Source organism: Corapipo altera, unplaced genomic scaffold, assembly GCF_003945725.1.
Source record: "Corapipo altera isolate COAL_440 unplaced genomic scaffold, ASM394572v1 22b, whole genome shotgun sequence".
In the NCBI taxonomy this organism is placed as follows: domain Eukaryota; kingdom Metazoa; phylum Chordata; class Aves; order Passeriformes; family Pipridae; genus Corapipo; species Corapipo altera.
In genome coordinates, this window is record NW_020884876.1 from 8217585 (window position 1) to 8231294 (window position 13710).

Below are 13710 nucleotides of genomic sequence, written 5' to 3' on the forward strand. Positions count from 1 at the left end.
CCCCGGTGAAGGCGTGTCCGTGTGAGGGCGGTGGGGCCGCGCAGCCAGGCCCGCCCAGCCCCGGCGGGAACGGGCACGGGCACGGGCCGGGCCACGGGAGTCGGGGCTGCGGCCATGGCGGCCAACGAGGACCAGGAGGTGAGTCCTAGGCCCTACTCCCTGCGGGAGAGCGGGCCCAGGACGGGAGGGAGGGAGAGAGGATGGATGGATGGATGGATGGATGGATGGATGGATGGATGGATGGAGCCGCCGGATGGGGAGGGTGGGCGGCGCGGGAGGCGGCGGGCGCTGGAGCAGTGAGGGGCGGGAGGAGGGAGCCGGGCGCGGCTTCGCGCACCCACCGCGGGCGGGTGCGAGCGCCGTGCGGGGCCGCGATCGGTAACCCCTGCTCTGCCCTGGCTGCAGATGGAGCTGGAGGCGCTGCGCTCCATCTACGAGGGAGACGTGTGCTTCAGGGAGCTCAGCCCCGTGTCCTTCCAGTACAGGGTAAGGCGAAGTTGCGCCCTGAAGTTACTTTGCTGCCTTGAAGTTGCCGTACCAGGGGTTTCTGAGCCGAAGAGGTGTCCGATGTTCAATGAAGGGTAGATCCGTAGGCTGCTGTTTCAGAATCTTTGGTACAGTGATGCTTCATAGTTCATATTTAGGAACCTGCTCCCAGTGTGGGTTTATCACAGAATGGATCAGGTTGGAAGGGACCACAGAGGGTCATGTGGTCCAACCTCCCTGCTCAAGGAGGGTCATCCTAGAATACATTGCACAGAATTGTATCCAGATGGTTCTTGAATATCTCCAGTGAGAGAGACTCCAGAACCAATCTGGGCAACCTGTTCCAGTGCTTGGTCATCCACACAGTAAAGAAGTCTTTCCTTATTTTCAGATGGAAGTTCCAGTGCATCTCTTTCTGCCCCTTACCTCTCATCCTATTGCTTGGCACTACAAGCCAGTTATCCCTTAGCCTTGCATCTCTATGCCTGGTGTAGCGAGAATTGTCAAACTGTCTGAAGGACCCAGCCTGCTGAGTAATACGTCCCCTGGCTGGTCAGAAATGTAGAGACTTACAGAGATGTTTGCATGTAAAACTTTGAACCTTCATTGTTGCTCAGTTACAAGGTTCCAGTCTCTCATCCAGAGGCAGCTGGACATGCTCTGTCTACCTGCTAAAGAGAAAATCCATGAAATGCTTTGGGCACATGCACTGGTACCCTTCTGCTCAGGAGAGACATACAAGGAGTGCCAAGCTCAAGATATGCAGTTAGATTATGGCATGAAATTCTCACCAGCTTTCTCAGATTTGAAGACCTGGACGTTCTTCTGAGCACAGACTGAGGCAGATCTTTGGATGGCTGGAGGACTTTACTGACAAAAATTTAGGCACCCATGGGACAGAAGGGAGACTTCTAGAAATGCTATATGCATGTACTGGCGAGAAGACATCTAGAATCACCTTTTTGTGACTTCTCAAATAACTTAAGAATAGTGTCAGTAATTGTAATGAGATATGGGTCAATTTAATTCATAGCTCTGGAGTCCCATCCATGTAAGTGCAGCCTTTCTTCACTGATAGGATCATTCTTAGTTAATTTAATTTCCTCAGAAGGAGAAATGTGACATGCCTACAAGTCTACAGTGTGTTGTTTTACATTTCACTAGCTTTGCTCATTTCTAATTTTTATTAGATGAAAAATAATTGCCAAAAGTTAGGATAACTCAATTTAAATGCAGTAAAACATAGTGTCAGACGAAGACAGTAATACACCTTTCCCCCGAAGAAGGATTTGTATTACGAGAAGGCATAACACAGGTAAGTGAACGACAAAAAATTCATATGCCATCTTTCAGACCGTCATGTCTTGCACCTGTCTTGCATACGGAGCACAGCTGTTTTGTAATCAGTTTGCTTCAAAGTGCTTTTTCTAGATAACAGCTTTATTTTCTGACTGATAACTTTATGCAAATAGTTGTTGTCTCAAGAAATTTGGTTGGTCTAAAAGAAATAAAAGACTTCTGTATTGATATTGTAATTCTTAGTAGGTGACGGAAAACAGATAAAGTTTTTCTTTTACTTTCAGATAGGTGAAAGTGGTGATCCCAAAGCCTTTCTAATAGAAGTTTCTTGGCCAGAAACATATCCACAAACAGCACCAGTCATATCCATGGATGCTTTCTTCAACAACACGATGTAAGTATTTATGACAGCTTCACTCCTTGGCCTTGTACGTGGGGGCTTTTTGTTTGGTAAACTTTTCTTCATCTGTCTAGTTTATAGTTTAGTTTAATGGTTTCTTTTAGATCTGCAGCTATTAAGCAAAGTATATTGGAGAAGTTAATGGTAGAAGTTGAAGCAAATCTTGGAACTGCTATGACCTACACACTTTTTGAATATGCCAAAGACAATAAGGAGGTGTTCATGGAAAATCAGCCCGTTAACACTGTGGTAAGTAGATAAATTCAGGTTTTGCTTTTGTGCTTTTAAAACTGAAAAAAAAAATGGTTGTTATTTCTCTGAATACTTCATAGCTCTCTCTTTAGGTTGTAAATCAGTTCACTGGGTATACACATTAGTGACTAAAATTGTCACACAGAGTATGGTGCTGCAGTGCTCTGTGGTCATGGTTGTTGTATTTGATTGTTACTTTGCTGTTATACCGAAATGTTTGTGGGCTGCTGTTCTGTCCCACAGGGTAACATAAAAATGGAGACTTGGAGAAGAAGCAAAACTAAAGGAAGCTGAAACAGAGATTTAAGGTGTCTGCTGAGGGTTGGAAGGGTGGCAATTTACTGCAGCCCTCCTGAAATGCAATGGATTGCATAAGTGCACCTTCAGGGTGTTAAGGAGTCAGACTGAGTCAGTTTGTAGTTTCTGTGTTCTGTAAGGACGTTATTTGCCATCATAGTGCTTCAGATTTGCTCTGAGGAAGAAGAAATTATTTCCATGTTTGGGAAGTCTGAATCCCTTCACTAAAATGTAAATCACACTCCATGATAAATTTGAAAAGTGTAAGAGGTGCCTTTTCCAACTGTAAAAGAGAATAATTCTAGTCCCCAACACATGTTTTTCAAAACTATGGTCCTGATTGTATGTTGATTAAAAGCTGCAGGCTGCTGACAACATTACTTCTTTCTGACAGCCAGGATATTTCAGTATGTCAGGTTTGGTAATCACACCACACAGAGGTATTCATGGAACTAATATGCAAATATTTACAACCACTTTTGTCTTTCTCAGACTTCGGTAAGCAATAGTATTGCAATTGGAACTCCTGATGTGCCTGCAAGTAAGAAAAAAGAGAAAAAGGAACAGTTATCTAAAACCCAGAAACGAAAGCTAGCTGATAAAACAGGTTTGTTTACTATAATATTCTTTTTTTGGTCAGTATGAAAATCCAAATTTTATAGGAATGACATCTTACTGGAGTCAGAGTCAGTAGTCATTTGTTTATAAGATTAACTACTTTAAGTCTGTGGTCTCTGTTTTACTTGTTCTATGTGAATTATTCTTGCCTGAGATGTTGGTTCTAGTTAAAGCACCTTTCTACAGAGTAGGGATTTCACGATGTCATTGTCTTCTAGGTTTTTTTTAATTCAATTTGTGACAAAAGTGAAATTTTCAATATTTGTTGGAGGAGAGGATCTGGGACCTCTATCAACAGAAGATGTATTTTTTTTGATGGGCCCTCATAAATAATTCACATTATTAAAAATGTAATTTCTAAATGAAAGTATTTGTTTTGAAACCCAAAATAAAACATCTGATTTAGTTTGTATTTTAGAAATAGAGGTGCTTCTGCAGATATTTAATGCTTTCAATGAAATAGTAGTGTTTTGATTGAAAGCTGTTGGTTACTTCAGTTGATTCAGTTAATGACTCGTGTTCAGCTTTAGCTTTTACTAATGATCTAGATAATACAATCCTATTACAGCAATAAGTTGTACCCTGTGATAGAGGTTTCTGCATATAATCTACCTAACCTAGTGTATAGTTGGTAGACTTGATGTAAACTGTATAGAGGAAAAGCTGCATAAAATTTTGTTCTTTGACAGAGTTCATCATTGCTAGTCAGCCCAGCTCATGTTGGAGTTACCTTCCAAGTTAAATTTCAGATGGACTGAGGTGTTTTTATTCAAATGGAATTACTTTGTTTTTATTCAAATGGAATTACTTTGAATCACATAATCACAGAACCATCAAGGTTGAAAGAGAGCTTCAAGTTCATGCAGTTCATCCATCAACCCAGCACCACCATAATCATCCCTAAACTGTATCCCCAAGTGCCACATCCAGATGTCTCTTGAACACTTCCAGAGATGGTGACTCCACCACCTCCCTGGGAAACTTATTCCAACACCTAACCACTCTGTCAGTGAAAAATGTTTTTGTAATGTCTAATCTGAACCTCTCCTGCTACAGTTTAAGGCCATTTCGTCTAGTGTATTCGCTTGGGGTTGGTTAAAGAACAAGCTGTTTTTGTCCTCATGGCTTCGTAGTGGACAAATTGAGGAGTTTGGATATTTAGAATTTTGTGCGTTGATTTTGAAGAAAGGTAAATATTCCCCTTAACTTGTGTTGAAAATAAAACCTTCTTGTTCTGCAGATAACAAAGGGGAGCTTCCACGAGGATGGAACTGGGTGGACGTAATTAAGGTAACATGACTGTATTATATGCAGTATTATGAAACTACTGTGTATGTACATTAAAAATGATTTGTACTTATATCTGAAGAAAACTGATCTGATATGTTTTTTCTTGCTTTTCTTCCAACTATGTTTGGATTTGACTATGGTGTCTGATTAATTTCTATATGTGTCCAGCATGTAAGTATTTTCAAGTTATCTTTTTTTATTGTAAGTAAAGAAAGAGTAAGAACAGTTGCTTATTTTGGGTTCTAAATTACGTATTTCTCAAATGCTTTAAAGTGCCAGTCCTTCCAAATGTTAGTCAGGACTTTGGTTGCTCTTTTCACCTTGATTGTTTTAGTATTTATTTACTGAGCAGCTAAATTTTAATTTTATGATGGGAGGGCTTTGCTAACCAAATGTACTGCAAGTATTCTGTCTTCATATGAGAACAAGATTCAAAATAAAATTAGTGGTGCTGCTAGGTTCTGGACAGCAGTCGATAAGTAAGCAGAAAACGGGAGCTGTGCCAAGTGGGAGCAACTTACTGTCTCCTACAAGCCCAGTTCTCTGCTACAACTACTCCAGTGGATAATTATTTTCTATTTGCCCCTCAGCACTGAATTTTTCCACCCTCTTGTATTTGCTGATTCAGTGAAAATCGCTGCTTGACAGTTTTGAAAGCAAACTATTTTATTTTACACAACTATGAGTAATTTTCAATGTAAGACCTAAACACCAGTTCCAGTTGTTAAATAAGAGCAAGTAAATGATGAGGGTGGTTTTGGGCAGAGTCCTTCTAAGTTGTAAGTGGCTATTTGTAGTGAATATCTTGGGTTCCAGATAGATTTCATAACAGGCGTGCTGCATTTAATAGTTAGAAATTTAGCTTTAAAAACTGAGAAATATGAAGTTAATGTCTGTTTTTATATTGTTTAAATTTCTATATGGGAATTCTCTCAGAGATGTGGGAAAATAATGTTCCATTACTTCATCTTTTTTATTTTGGAGAGCTGGTGATGGAGCCTTCAAATTAAATAGAAACAGTACCCTGAGGTTTTTCTGGGATTTGTTGCTGGTTTTTTTAAAATTCAACTTTCATGTTCAGGAAGTAAGCTCATTTAGTGTTTAAGTTTAAGAATTAATTTTGATGCTTTTCAGTCTCTTGGTACAGTAGCACAGTCTGTATTGTTAATTAAGTATACATGTGTTCAATGTGAGATGGAGATAATGTTGTTCTTGTTTCCTAATAAATGGAATGGCAGTCTAAACTTTGAATACTTTCTTTTTGTGTCTCTTTTATAGTTAAGCAAAACTGGTTCTAAAGATGATGAATAAAGGACTTTGGTACAAGGAAACTCCACCTTTTAATACAGTGCAATTTTGGGTCACCATCTCTCTCTTAATAACTTTTGTATTTGCTGAAGTAAACATTTTATAAAGCTCGATTTCCTAACTTGTAAATCTAGTCACACAAGTTTATCTAGAGACTATGTAGTCTTCTTTGGAAAAAAAAACAAAACAACAAACTTGCCTTAAATGAAGGTTAGATTGTGATCAAGGATATAGAGAGCCAGTGTGGTGAAGTGAATAGTGCTGCAGTGTTTCTTAATTTATATTTTAATCTGTAGTAAAATCCTGTTATAGTGAACCCAATGATACTGTAAACATTTCCTGATGTTCTTATTCCAATTGAAGAAAAAAGCACTATAACAGTGACTGGTCACTTGACAGCTTAATTCATCAAAATAAATTATTCCATGGAAATAAGACCTTTGTCATTTCTTTATCTAATATGAACATAGAAGGAGAACATAAAAACTGTTGCATTGCAAAACAATGAGAGCTTGTGGTCTCATTTCACTAGTTAAAATAGTAAATACTAGTGAAAGCAAGGCCAGATATTCTAGTCTGCTCAAAAAATGAATGGTTATAGCAGAAGTGTGTCTTCTTTACTCTTGCAATATCCCATCTGTTGGTCTTTCTCCAGTGTGCATCTTTACAGGTGGCTGGATGTCTGAGGGGCAGGAAAAGTGCTTTCTTGCAGTGTCTCAATAAGTGTTGGGATTTTGTAGCTCTTTCACTGGAGAAATGGGCATTCTTTAGGGGGGTTTGCTGACTGAGTGGTGGGACAGTGGAAGTCAGCAGTTTGTCAAACATATTGGGAGAACTCTTTTTTGGGTGAGCTCTTTTTTTTTTTTTTTCCCAAATCTACCTCTCTTGTATGAGAAAGAGAAGTCATCTTTACTATATAAACTGCTATTGAATACAAGATGCCTTAATGTCCTTTATTATTTTTGTTTGGTTTGAGATGAACTTTAATAAATGCCTATTTATCTGCTGTGGTATGTGTTTATTTTTTTTTAATTGTGTAGTGCCTACTGTGCTGTGCAAGTTTGGACTTGCATTCTTAAAAATTGGTGGAAGAATTGTGTCTTCCCTCTTGTGGTATATGTTTACATGATACTCAGGGTAGCTGTGTTACTAGTATAAGGGTCAATCACCTCACTGAGAGTTACAGGGACAGTATCCATTGTGTTCAGTACACGCAGCAAGTCCAGCGCCCCTTTGAAAGAGTGCACTCCACTGTGTACAGCACTCTTCGTTTCAGAGAGTTGTGATTTCTTTTTGAACTCAACTCTCATGTAGTAAAAGGTTGTAAGGTACACATGGGAGGACCTTTTCCAAACAATGCAGTCTTGCCTTTGACATAAACTGGAGGCTCGTGGCTGTACCCTGAGCAAGAGTGTCTGACGGGGAATACCACTGCAGGTAGAAGTTGCTCTGGCAGTATGTGGTGAACCTGTGACAGGGAAGAGCATTTAGCTTTAGTCTCTGCCAGTGTCGGAACAAGAAGGAATCTTTCTGTTCACTAGTTCACCAAGGGGAATCGACTTGTCTTTGCTGGTATCCTCGGTGTATAAATCAAGTTGCCATGACAATTTATCTGATAAAGATTAGTTAGGGAGGGTGGAGGAAGGACAAATAAGAACCACATCTCTTGCTCTTTATAGTGTTACTGTGTGTAGCTTATTAACCTTGTGAAATGCCTCATTTTTCATCTCCTAGTCTGTAAATCACGTGCTCTCCTGAAGATACCTGAGTCTCCTCTGGTTCTGTTAGTAATGTACCTGCTTTGAAGTCTACTTTCAAGGGAAATATTTTGCGTTGGGAACTTTTGTACCTGTTTTTCTCCTCTGTGTAAATTGTGAAAGGTAATTTGTGTTTATAAACCATTTTCTGATATGATGTGATGATTGGAACGGGATCATTTAAAGAATCTAGGTACTTGATGTTATGGAGAGGCCTAGTACTGAGGAGAAGGAAAATGTAATGATTCTCATGAAGAAAGACACAACTGTAAATAGAGATCATGAGTCCTGAGGAAAGTCTAAACACTGTTGAAAAATGCACTCCCACCTTTTTTTTTTTTTTTTTTGGGTAAAAACCCACTGGCTCTGGTAAAACAGTGATGTATGCTTTTTTTCGGTTGGATGAGAGTTTCTTGATCGTAGGGCTACACCACCTCTTTAAATTCACAAGTTTTGCAGTAGAATTTTGGCTGGCCTGAAAAGACAAGTGTCAATACTAGTAACAGTAAAGGAAAAGTAGCAGGTGTTCAAAATGCTGTTAGTATCCCACCAAACATGCCCCATTGCAGTGGAAGGTACCAAATCCCAGGGAATAATTCAGAGTGCCTTTATGCTGAATAGAGAGGTGACAGCTGTGATTAGTCAGCAGTGTGTGCCCACCATGTCCTTCTCACCCCTGTGATCAGCCTGGCACAGATACATTGAAATCAAGTTCATAATTTCTGCAGTCCTGCTTCAATTGGTTGTAGGTGGGGTGGATAGATAAAGCATGCCCAACTGATGAGCAATTAGATTTTGGTGAGTAAAAGACCAGTGGAAAAAAAGCCAGCATTTCTCCATAGAGGAGCTTTGGTAAAGAGCAAATGTGTAGAGACTATCCTCCTTTCACCTGAGGCATACAAATGATTTTGGGTTATACCATGAACTTTGTGCTGTGAAAATCCTTGAACAGGTGTGAACCAGAAATAGTTCCCCTTTGGAAATTGTTTCCTTCAACAGTGTGGCACCTTAAGCACTTGCAGTTAACAGCAGAATGAAGAGGAGAGGAAATGTTCATTCAACAAAGAAAATATCAGAAGTGTGAGAATTCTGGGTGGATTGGAGGAGGAAGTGGACAGGAAAAAACATGCTTGTATACAAAACTAAAAGAGCATAGGGGATAAATTGTTGCTGCTGCAGTACAATACAACAGAACAAAAGCTAAGCATATCATTGCAGAGCTATAAATTCTGTCATGAGTTTGAGCTAAGGTGAAGGACAAGAGGATTGTGGATTTTCTTTCTGTCACTCTGGTTTCTTTCACCAACATGGACTTGGCTTCATCTCAGAATGGATCTGCTTTGTGGTTATGAGAAGATATTTCTGTTTGACTAATTTATGCTTCCTGTTATTCTCTTTCTGAGCCCATGGAAGCAACCTCTGAAAGCCTGGTGTAAGTTAAGACAAGGCATATTGGCTAGGCATTGGAAAATATTTTATGTGGGTAAAAGAAAGAATTGACTGCTTCTTCTCTCTCTCCTTCATTCAGAGCAAAGTGAGGAGTTACTCCAAATGACTGAATTACACACGACATGAGAATCTATATCCAGGCACTGGTGTACTATGTCAGCCTGAAATTTTTACATAGCTATACCTTGCTACTGTGTCTGAGGATTCATGCCTGTGGTTCCTACAGATGTTTGTGTTTAAAGTATTGATGCTAAGAATAGGCAGAAATTTGAAAACTCTTACTGTGATTGCCTACTGCAAGCTGCTTATGTTGTAAGATGGGTTAAGGTTGTAGCAATGAGAGAGAAAGCCAAGCTATAACTGCATAGCCTTATTGGAGGGGAGTGGTGTTGTGTGGGTGTCTCTGAGGGCATAGTTTCTTCTGCAGTATCTTTATGATCAGAAAGGAAAAATCAGTCTAGTATGATTTTGGAAGATAACATTCAAGAAACTATATGGAAGGAAAAAAGCTATCTTTTCTTTCTCAAGGAATTATCTGCTATAGTGCCACTGAGAGGCAATAAACAGAGTCTTGTATGGAGCCACTTTTCAGAGCAGGATCTTACTTTAAATCAAGTAAGAGTGTCTGTCGGTTAATGCATTTTATGATTTCCTGCAGGAAAGTCAAGTGTGAAGAAAGCATTACTATATAAAGAAGTGCTGTCTCCACTGTAGGGAACCATTTGATCTGTACTTTTAGTGGAAACGATGGTTCAATTGACCTTGAAGAGAGATATTTTATAATAGTACAGGGAAAATGTAGCAGCCCATTGATAAAAAGTACACAGCCTCTATAGGTGATTAACAAATTTTGTACAGCATTATCAGTTTTATATTTTTCTGTGAAGATCAGTGCTAGAATATTACCAGGTTTTAGTTGACTGATATATAGCATGGTTATGATTTTCCTTTCCCCCCTTCATGCCATATGTCTTTAGATGATAAAAGTACAGGATGTAGTATAGAAATTTATCTCCAAAATCAAAATAGTGCTACAGTTACAAATCCACTCAAAGGAAATAATCTTACTCAGAAGTAAGGATGTGCCAAAATTAAAGCTGCCTGTGTGATGTTTGTATGAGAAAGAATTCATAAGAACATTTTCTTTCTGTGACTACATGTTCTTCAGGTTTTGTTTGTGGGGTTTTTTTCCCCCCTCGTAGCGTCAAGCAGATGGTTAGTGCTTTTCTTCCTTGCGTCCCTCTTAGTAGGAAAGTAGTGCAAAAAATGAGTTTTAGTATGTTCCTAAGCCTGAAAAGAGAGCAAAGTTTTCACTTTGTGAAAGTAAATAAAGTAACAGAACTGTCCCTGGAAGAAAGTGGACATTTGAAACAGCATGACCAGGTATAGAGGCAAATTAATTTGCTGTAGTAAAACTGAACATATCTGAGTGGCTTTGGTCCGCTTCAGAGTTTATCTCCATGCAGTGGATTTGTGACCACTAAATGCTTATGGATAATTTTAGGCTGGCTATAGAGCTGCAGTCCATGTAGTTAACCACTGCTTTCAATAAATTCGTGTTACAGAAGTCTGTGCAGATTCTATCGTGTTGGTAATGAGCTCTAGTTCTATCCCTTTGCATTTGATGGAAGGAGAGGAGATACACTGTTACTGCTCTGTGATGGAAGAAATCTGCATGTATGCTGTCAACAAGGGTGCTGGACTTGGTGAACAGACACTACAGTCAGTCTGACAGCATTAAAAAGGTGAAGTTCTACAAGATAATTTAGTAGCCTTATCTTAATGCGGATCCACTATTTTCGTATGTTTCTTTTTTTTGTTGTTACCTTGCTTATGATGTTTAAAATGCTCTAAATACAAGCAGATACATTGGCTTATTAGCTAGTGTGTATATGTGTCAAGTGACTAACTGTTCAGTCAGATGAGTTCAAGAGCAATTGTTCTGTGTTTCCTGATTTCATGGCATGATGAGAGTTCTCTAACTCTTTTCACAGTGCATTCCTACAGGTAAGCTTCCTCCACTGTTTTCTTCCCATCATGGGCCAAAAAAAAGGTACTCAGCATCACTGTGTGTCTACCACTTGTTTTATTTCCTCCTGTTTTAAATGTATATATTTGAGGCCTCTACTACAAGCTCTAACTGGTAAAGATTGGACCGAATCTCTTTGTGATCATCACAATAATCTTTGTTTCAAAGACACAGACCTTACTGTGTTAGATGCTGCATTGATGAACGCAAAGAAAGCAGGTGTGGTCACTGTCTTGCAGGATCAGGAAATGGGGAAGAAACATATGTATTACATGCACATGCATGGCAAATCAGATTTTAACCATTCTGCTCACAAGACACGTGAAGAGACACATGCTAAATGTGAAAAGCAGACACTCAGCTTCCTTGGATATCTGTTTGGAGAGAGAAGATGACAGAAGTATTGAAGAGGGAAAAGAAGGAGGAAGGAACATCTTGAGTCTGGAGCCTTAAGAACATGGTTGGTTACTCTTATGAAAAATACAGTTGATAAACATACATTGTTTCTCTGTATGTTAAAATATCTCTAAGGTATTTTAGAAGATGATAAAATATTTTAAAGGTGTTAATGATAAACCATTGAGAGAAGGAAAGAATGTCACCAGAAAAGAGTTATACACAGGAACAAACCTAGAAATTGTGATTTGAAACTGTGGGATTCTTGTATACCAAGCAAATGCAATTTCCATTACTTAAGAAGTAGAGATAATTCTAAAACCTAGCTTCATCTTTCCAGTGAAATTCTGAGTAGTTTAATGTTTTGAGTGTTGCAAGCTCAGAATTTTATCTGCTGCAAGGAAGGGTAGTGCACAAAATTTGGATTTAGATGTATATTTTGCAATTGCGAATTCAGCTCATCAGTATTTAAACCTCCAATTAAAGTGTGTCTTGTGAGCAGAATGGGTAAAATGTGATTTGCTACACATGTGCATGTAAGCACAGTCTTGGTAAGATGCGTCATTGCAAAAGAAAGGGGACAATGAAGCATAGTTTTGACTGATACACAGTGGTTAGGTTTGTATTGTATGTAAATCAGGTTTTTATTTGTCCCCCTGTGTGTATGTATTCCTTTTCTCATTGCTTTCAGGTTTTGTTGGGCAAAAGCTTGATAATCCCATCATCCCAGGAATACTGCAAAAGAAAATCTTGTAACTAATTAAAGGTATAATTGGAAGAATGAAATTAACCAAAACAATGCAAAAGCAGAAACTGTTATGTGTTGCATCTCATGGGGCATCAAAAGAGACAATTCTGACCGAAAAAGCAGTGCAGACAGATGGTAATCAGGCAGATGTTATTCAACATTTTTGGGAATTGGCAAATCATCAAAACAAAATATAACTGGAATTCATTCTAACAGAGAATCAGACTCAAACATTTCAGATGAGCAGGACCTGTTTAATGTGTCACCTTCATTCCTCAAGCACAACCTGCTGTTGAATGTGACAGGGAAATGTAGCTTCTTAACCAGAGGCACTGATAGGATGAAAATTTTCATAGAATCATAGAATACACTGAATTGGAGGGGACCCATCAGGATCATTGGTCCAACTCTTGACCCTGTGCAGGACACCCAAAGAATCACACCATGTGGCCAAGAGCATTGTCCAAATGCTTCAACTCTGTCAGGCTTGGTGCTGTGACCACTTCCTTGGGGAACCTGTTCCAGTGCCCGACCACCTTCTGGGTGAAGAACCTTTCCCTGATATCTAACCTAAACCTCTCCTGACTCATCTTCATGCCATTTCCTCAAGTCCCACCACTGGTCATAAGAGTGAAGAGATCTGTACCTAACCCTCTGCTTCCCTTCATGAGGATGTTGAAGGCTGCAATGAGGTCTCCCATCAGTCTCCTCCAGGCTGAACAGACCAAGTGACCTCAGCTGCTCCTCATACGGCTTCCCCTCAAGGCCTTTAACCATCTTCATTGCCCTCCTTTGGATGCTCTCCAAGAGCTTCATATCTTTCTTATGTTGTGGTGCCCAAAACTGCACACAATATTCAAGGTGAGGCCACACCAGTGCAGAGCAGAGCAGGACAATCCCCTCCCTCAATTGGCTGGCAATGCCTGATCCCCCCCAGGACATGGTTGGCCCTCCTGGCTGCCAGGGCACTGCTGACTCATATTCAACTTGCCATTGACTGGGACCCCCAGGTTCCTTTCCATGGCACTGCTTTCCAGCATCTCATTCCCCAGTCTGTACGAACACCCAGGGTTGCCCCATCCCAGATGTAGAATCTGGCACTTTCCCGTGTTGAACTTCATATGGTTGGTGATTGCCCAGTCTTCTGTTTTTTCAAGGTCTCTCTGCAGGGCCTCTCTGCCCTCAAAGGAGTCAACAGCTCCTCCAAATTTAGTATCATCTGCAAACTTAGTATTTCTTCAAGCTCTGCATCCAAGTCATTTATGAAGATGTTGAAGAGCACAGGGCCCAAGATGGAGCCCTGTGGAACCCCACTAGTGACAGGTCACCAGTCTGATATTACCCCATTCACTATTACCCTCTGTGCTCAACCTGTGAGCCA

The 13710-nt window shown here is 39.9% G+C and overlaps 1 protein-coding gene across 4 annotated transcripts; it reads left to right on the forward strand.

Moving 5' to 3' along the window:
• Nucleotides 1–31: 31 nt before the first annotated feature.
• On the forward strand, nt 32–6956 carry RWDD4 (RWD domain containing 4). Of its 4 annotated transcripts, XM_027636173.1 has the most exons (9): nt 124–138; nt 406–486; nt 1322–1422; nt 2070–2179; nt 2290–2434; nt 3227–3341; nt 4593–4642; nt 4811–4813; nt 5921–6185. In XM_027636173.1, the coding sequence occupies exons 3-9, from the start codon at nt 1411–1413 to the stop codon at nt 5951–5953; spliced, it is 468 nt and encodes a 155-aa protein (XP_027491974.1). In that variant the 5' UTR covers nt 124–138; nt 406–486; nt 1322–1410; the 3' UTR covers nt 5954–6185. The 4 variants fall into 4 exon arrangements, with proteins under 4 accessions (XP_027491973.1, XP_027491974.1, XP_027491975.1 ...); XM_027636172.1 differs by lacking the exon at nt 1322–1422 and having other exon boundaries at nt 32–138; nt 5921–6956; XM_027636174.1 differs by lacking the exon at nt 124–138 and having other exon boundaries at nt 400–486; nt 1298–1422.
• The last annotated feature ends 6754 nt before the right edge of the window (nt 6957–13710 follow it).

What these genes read in the sequence shown, in the direction of transcription:
- RWDD4 (XM_027636172.1), top strand. Translation starts at nt 115, where the DNA reads ATGGCGGCCAACGAGGACCAGGAG. An exon ending in CCGTGTCCTTCCAGTACAGG is followed by an intron (nt 487 to 2,069) that starts GTAAGGCGAAGT and finishes TTTTACTTTCAG; the next exon opens with ATAGGTGAAAGTGGTGATCC. An exon ending in GCTTTCTTCAACAACACGAT is followed by an intron (nt 2,180 to 2,289) that starts GTAAGTATTTAT and finishes GGTTTCTTTTAG; the next exon opens with ATCTGCAGCTATTAAGCAAA.